This window comes from Colossoma macropomum, unplaced genomic scaffold (genome assembly GCF_904425465.1).
Source record: "Colossoma macropomum unplaced genomic scaffold, Colossoma_macropomum, whole genome shotgun sequence".
Lineage (NCBI taxonomy): Eukaryota > Metazoa > Chordata > Actinopteri > Characiformes > Serrasalmidae > Colossoma > Colossoma macropomum.
In genome coordinates, this window is record NW_023494787.1 from 43,085,795 (window position 1) to 43,092,583 (window position 6,789).

General features: G+C 38.1%; 1 protein-coding gene across 3 annotated transcripts; it reads right to left on the reverse strand.

Moving 5' to 3' along the window:
* Positions 1–2,436: 2,436 nt before the first annotated feature.
* LOC118806122 (coiled-coil-helix-coiled-coil-helix domain-containing protein 5) lies at positions 2,437–6,707 on the reverse strand. Of its 3 annotated transcripts, none has more exons than XM_036567470.1 (4): positions 6,608–6,707; positions 6,020–6,160; positions 4,638–4,789; positions 2,437–3,599 (listed from the first exon to the last, which is right to left on the reverse strand). In XM_036567470.1, coding segments are annotated over exons 1-4 (321 nt in total). In that variant the 5' UTR covers positions 6,610–6,707; the 3' UTR covers positions 2,437–3,573. The 3 variants fall into 3 exon arrangements, with proteins under 3 accessions (XP_036423363.1, XP_036423364.1, XP_036423365.1); XM_036567471.1 differs by lacking the exon at positions 6,608–6,707 and adding an exon at positions 6,274–6,473; XM_036567472.1 differs by lacking the exon at positions 6,608–6,707 and adding an exon at positions 6,274–6,295 and having other exon boundaries at positions 6,020–6,156.
* Positions 6,708–6,789: the final 82 nt, after the last annotated feature.

Below are 6,789 nucleotides of genomic sequence, written 5' to 3' on the forward strand. Positions count from 1 at the left end.
GTCCTGTAGCTCAAGTCAGAGAAACTTATTAATATCAAGCTAACAATAAAGCAAAAGCTAACCTAGCAAGCATAACAGCTATCCAGCTAGCTCATCTGTCATGTGATGTAGCACGCTCTGATGTAGGCTGACGTGGCTCCTCCCATCCATAGCATTAACAAAACTGTTTCCCCAGGCTCCATTTCTCTATTCAAGTCAAAGAAACGTACCATCTTAAAACTAATGACCAAGTAAAGTTAAACCTAGCAAGCATAACTGAGCTAGCAAGAACATCGATCCTTTCGTTTGCTCAACTGGCCACGCTAGCATTCCCTGGATGCACATACAGCAGTAACGTGAATAAGAGTCTTAACTGAGCTGAATCAAGTTTTAAGTGAGTTGACACAGTGAGGTCTACAACATGACCTGTACATATAGAGCTTGTTGTAGCATGCATGGTTGTTGGGCAGATGTCAGTCAAGCTCACTCATCAGAATATTAGGCCACGCCCATACAGTTTTGAGATAGGTCTGTTAAATGATGAGTTTTATAATGTTTCTTTCTTGTTTTTTTCATTTATGTGTATTATCACAAACATTTTAAAATTTTGCACTGTATTCCCAGAGACATCTTTTGGATATTTTTGTTTGTTTGGTTGGTTGGTTTTTTGCATTTATTTATTTAATGTAATTTTAAAAGGGAGGTGGGTGGTAGGTTAAACAATCTAACCGACTCCTCCTTGGCTGTGCCCCAGATACACAACACAGGAAATTAAGGCTGACATCAAGATGCATCAAGAATGGTTTAAAATCATATGTTGACACCCTGAATCAAAATCAGATTGAATTGTGAGGTGCCTAGGGATTCCCACCCCTACTATCAGTGTTGTAGATGTTTGGACACAGGGTACATCTGAGCTTCTGTTTGAGGAAAATAATACGGTTCACAATGCGATGTAGCAGGGTTTGTGACAATTACCTTTGTTCCACTACACCTGGAGAAAATCAAATTTGAATTGACTCAATAGGTAGTTCAGATTTAAGTAGAACTCTTTAATGTGTCTCAAGAGAATTGAGCTTTTTTAATATCAGCCCAAATTTAGGGCAGTGCCAAACGCTGTAAAGATGTTTGTTTTAAGGTAAGGAATTCTTCAGGGTCTAACACAGTTAAACAGGGTTGCTTTGAGAGTCTTGCGGGTAACAGGGTAGAGGTACACTATTATAGCGTCTCCATTATCTTTACTACACGTGTTAACAGAATAGCACCTCTGTGTTTTTGGGGTGTGCAGCACGTGGCAAGTTGATGCTAAATGTTCTTGTGCTCTGATGTAATACGCTTAGTGTGTTTGTATCATTACTGTTGTTGCAATTACCACTGCGGTCTCTCCGTATGATACTGTTGAATATTTTGTAGCTTCTCCTGTGTGGCAGAACTTCAGTATTGGAATATTTATGTTGCAGCATGATATACTGTATATGTGAGACGTTTCTTATTTAAAATTCAAGAATGTACAGAGCACTTATCGTTTTAACAGTGTCAACTCTATATTATCTTGATCTCGAAGTATCTATACTGACAAATCGGACCAAGCCAAGTAACTGCAAGCTGTGACTGGACAACATGGCCTATAAACAAAGTGTGCAGCAGAATATTAACAAGTCAAATGTTCTTGGATCATGTCATGTCAGGGTAATTCATTGTGTAATAATATTTCTTGAAGGACTGCTGAAAGGGAGACGATTTAAGGCACAATTTTTTAGTTTGTTTTCTTTCTGTGATTCTCTTCAAGTGAATTCTCTGTTATTCTCTGTGTTTCTGTGTATTGTGTTTTCACCTTTACAATATAATTACTAATTTTAGCTGTTACTATAACTGTATCTACATGATTAGTGAGTCTTCATCATTGATATTAGGTTTTGGGACTGTCATCAGGTCAAAAAAAGAAAATACACTTCCCAGAGAAACTGCATGTTTGGTTACCCTCTCGTCCTAATAATAAGAAAAGAACAGTGTAGTAGTCAACACACTCCATGCTCCTCCTCATAGCCCTGTCCTCCCACTCATCCAGTCAGTGGTCAAAGGGATTCTAACCCTCCAGTATCCATCTTTTTCTTTTTGTTCCCCTGCCAGCAGGCAGCTGGACATGCTATGAGGGAGAGACCGCACACATTCCTTAGTTTAATATTATACGGTGAGGGAGACAAAGAGATCCATGAGAAACTGAGTGAAAGCACTCAGCACCCTCATCAGATTAGAATAAATATTCTGTGTGACTCAAAAAAGATTAACTGTCATGTCTAACAGCATGAACAGGAGAGAAAACTTTGAGGTGTGATATATCGACTGTGACGTTCCTCTCATCTAAAGCCCACAGCAAATTGCCTGTATAACGTGAACCAAGCAGCCTCAAAGAATAGTTACAGTATGGAAGCTAATATTAACTACAGTAATACTATGAATGTACAAAATCATTTATTCCACATTTGATACGCAAAACCAGCAAAAGTCTCAGGCTTTGTTCATGAAACATACTAAACAAAGAATGTATCTATGTAGGGCTGACTTTGCACAGCTTCTGTATTTTATATTTTTTATCATGAAAATGTATCATAAAAATCAGGAACCCCATGCAGAGCTGTATTATTATTATTACTGAACCCCCCCCCCACATACTAAATTACCATGAGCGTCAAAACAGTTCAGAACAGTGCAAAAGTGAAAATTGTAACTAAAAATAATGAAATTCATTGGTTTAGATAAGCAACTATTCTCTGCTTTCTGAGTCGGCCATACTTTTTATATTAATAATGCTAATAATTAGGCCTGTCACAATTATTACATACTTGCCTGATCACAATTATTTGACTTGGGTAGGTTTTCATCAGGGTTCAGGCAAATACATGTAAAAAATAAAGAAAGCAGAAAAAGCGCAGGTCTTAGTAATGTCTGACTTTAGAGGACAGCAGTGAGAAATGTTTGTTTATTGGATGTTTAGAGGGTGGCGGTGAGTAATGTTTGTTTACTGGATCTTTGTTAATAACATCTTTAGAGGGCGATGGTGAGTAATGTTTGATTAACTGAGCTTGAGCTGTGTCTGCAGCTAGTAGGCTAGAGAACTAATCAGCCAGTTCAATCACTTCAGGCATGTACTTTAATAGTTGCATACAGTGAACAAAAAAGGACAACTAAATTGTTAATCGCAATTATTATTAATATGGCAATTTATTTTCAGCTAAAATTCTATGATTGTGACAGGCCTACTAATCATAATGTATTGTTGTTATTTTATTATTTAAATTACATACAAATAGTAAATCTTATGTAATAATATTAGTAATGAGTAAACAGTAAGTAAATGGCTTAAACAGAATACAAAAACAGAATCTATTATTTCATCACATTATACATACTGAGGTCAGTATTTCTCACATAAAACATGGTTTGAAATGTGTGCAAATAACTCATCACTTTTTCTGACAACAGTATCAAAAAGCCTACTATGTCTGTGTGTGTACACCATTTTGATCACGGAAAAATAAGTTAAGCTATAAGTTCCAGGGCTTAATACTGAGGTCACGTAGAGGGTCTTTTGATCTATGTGGGTTGAGGCAGTGCATTTCCTGTTGAGAGAACAATGAACTCTTGTTAGTTTGGGATGTTTCAAGGCCACAAGAGTAGTACTTAACTTAAAGGAGTATATTAACCAAAGACGAACTTAATAATAGAACACAGTATTTATACTTGATATCAGACTTCAAAACCCTCTGTTCTTATAATCTGCCCTACAGTGCTGTGCCAAAGTCAGAGACCACCCTTTCATTTATTGAATTTCCAGTTAGAACAGCCATTAAGTACAAGTTATTCACTTTTTTGTATCAGGAAAAAAAGAGGAAAACATATGTTTAAAACAGAACTAAACAAAACTCACCAACTACATACATCATCGTTATTTTAAGTATTTAGTGTTTTCATCCTTTACTTTTATTATAGCTTCCATTCTTTTCAGGAGACTCACTTCTAGTTTTTCCAAAGAAATCTGCAGGGATGTTTTTCCATACCGCCAAAGTTCAGTCTTTGAAGTTGGTTGCATTTTCTTCTTTTCACAATCCAAGTAATCTCATACATATTCAGTGATGTTGAGGTCTGGACTCTGAGGTGGTCAGTCCATTGTTCTGAGAACACCAGCAGCTTCTTTGTTTGATTAGCATTTTTTTAACATTTCCTTTTCTCAGTAAGGGCTTCTTGAGCTACACATCCTTTCAGACTCATAGCACTGAGTTGTCACAACACATTTTTTCACATCTGAAGCAGCTTGATTTTCTCTTCTCTCCCAAAGGCGAAAGCTTTAAGTACTGTTCATCTGATAGGGACAGTTTTGGTGGTCTACCAGATCTTGCACAGTTGTTAGGAGTCCCGTTTTCTTTGTAGATTTAATATTTTTTGAGCTCCAGTTTTGGAAACGTGTATTTTTTCCACTTATTTTACTTTGACTTTCTCTTTCCTTATGCAGGTGGATTTTCCTGTATCTGATCTGCTCAGAAATACCTCCCGAAAAATCAAATACTCGTACTTAATGGCTGATCCAACTTAAAATTAAATGAATGAAGGATGATCTCAAACACCTAAATATGAGTTGTTATGACAGTATTGATATTTACCTAAACCTTTAATGTCAACGGTCTCTGCACAGGCCAGAAAACGTACAACATGTGGTGAACAGGTCTGAGCAGAGGCTTGGTTCTCTCGCAGGCATCGTTCAAACTCGGCAAACTCTCCTGCACAGTCCGTCCGGATCTTCCTAATCACTGGACTACATGAACAAGCAAGAGGAAGAAGGAGAGTGCTTTGAAATTTTAAGCAGTCCAACACAATTTGAACCATGTGGTGTGTCCCAACCCATTACTAGGGCATCCTCAGACAGTCAGCATTCTTAATCTATCCCACTGCAATGGTAGCAGGTATTATTCAGTGATATAGATGGCTTGGTTCAGGTGTGCTGGGACATGCAATAGACAAATATATAGACTGTCTAAAGGTCCCTGAACACTGGACTAGGAAACACTAGCAGGATGATGAACCGTCTCTAAATGGTAAGCATAACTGCATTAGTACATAAAGACTGACAGCAGAGGTAGGCAGAGCAGTGTAAATCACTTCTCTTAATGATAGGTTCGGGTAGTAGGAGTGACCAGTAAAACAATTTCATTGGCTATTTTTTCCCCGCACGATGACAATCAAACATCAACCGAGGCAGGCAAAAGTCGTTACTTTGATTAAAGACAAAACAAAACTTTAGTTTTAAACAGTATAATGCATGTCCAGTGTGTAAAGGGGAACACCAACAAATTGTCAAAAATTCTACATAATTAAATGACTGAAAAATAAAATCATTTAGAGCTTGGCGTGAAATGCTCCATTCTAGAGAAACATGCTGAGTCGTAAGTGTTCATAGTAGTGGTGACAGGAACAAGACATCCACCTCTAAAAGCTCTAAAAGTTATTACATAAAACGATTAGATATATGCTGCTTGATGTCTGATATACTGTTTTATCATAGTTTTGTGATAACGTCTCAAACTGTATTTTAATCCGTTTATTTGAATCCATTCACAGAGGGGTACATGCAGGGAGCTGTAAGGCAAAGTAGTCCCCAAAGAAAACTTTTTTTTTCAGATCTATGACTATTTTACCATCATCAACATTACATATAAAAACTCAGACGACACATCGGTTCACTGGTGGTTTTAGATAGTAAATAAACTGGCTATATTTGTGTCATAGACATGGCGACCCCTGGTTCCTTTCACCACCACTGTAAAGAAAACAGTCTTTAAGTTTCTCTACAATGAAACATTTCACATCAAACCACTCTGAATGACTTTATTTACATGTTAAGGACTGAATTATTCCGAAACTTCGGAAGTTCCCTTTTAAGTACAGGTAAGAAGGTAAATATAAACAGTCACTTCCCACCTCTGGCTGTTATGGATGATGTGTATGAATGCTAAGATCTACAAAAAAATGTACAGTATAAACGTACTGAGAGGAGGTGCACTGAGCCACCTTCACCTTCAGGTGCTGGCACTGGTGCTGCCACTCCGCTGGATGAGAGGCAACACAAGCACCGTACTCTTCCATCTCCTTCTGGCAGTATTTGGCTGTTATCTCCATTGCGGCCTGCCTGAAAACATTAGAGGACAATGCATGAGATGTACCAACAGCACTAATGTTATTATAGCACATCTATTGTAAGAATAAATCCAGTAAGTTAATACAGGCAGCAAAACACCAGACCTGAAATAAAGCGAGCAAAGTTATTTCAATAAGAAAAGAGGGGTGAGAGTCTAACGAAGCTGAAGTCGAATTTTCCAGTTCCACCTTAAATGTTAAACAGTAACCATATGCGTTACAGAGCGCCAAATGCGCCAGAACGTAAACGCTGCACCATTTAAGGTGGGACGGTAAAACGAAAAAAGGGCGAATAGATAGCCAACTTCAGCCTCGTGAAAGTGAACACAAACGACCCTAACAGGCTAAAAAAGTCTAAGCACGTGCACAGCCAGACATCTGACATAAAATACGTAAAGCGAAAGGCGCTCAACATATTTTATTTAACGACAACACTTACATATTTGACGGTTACTGTTTAACATCAGCACAACATGAAGGTTGAAAAGCCACATGGGTCTCCATACGCACACAATCCCTCACGTCATGATCGAGATCGCATCTGATTGGTTAGAGCGCTGCACGAAGCGCGACTCCATTGGTGCCTCGACTGTCAATCTCGGCGCAGGAGGCGGGATTTAG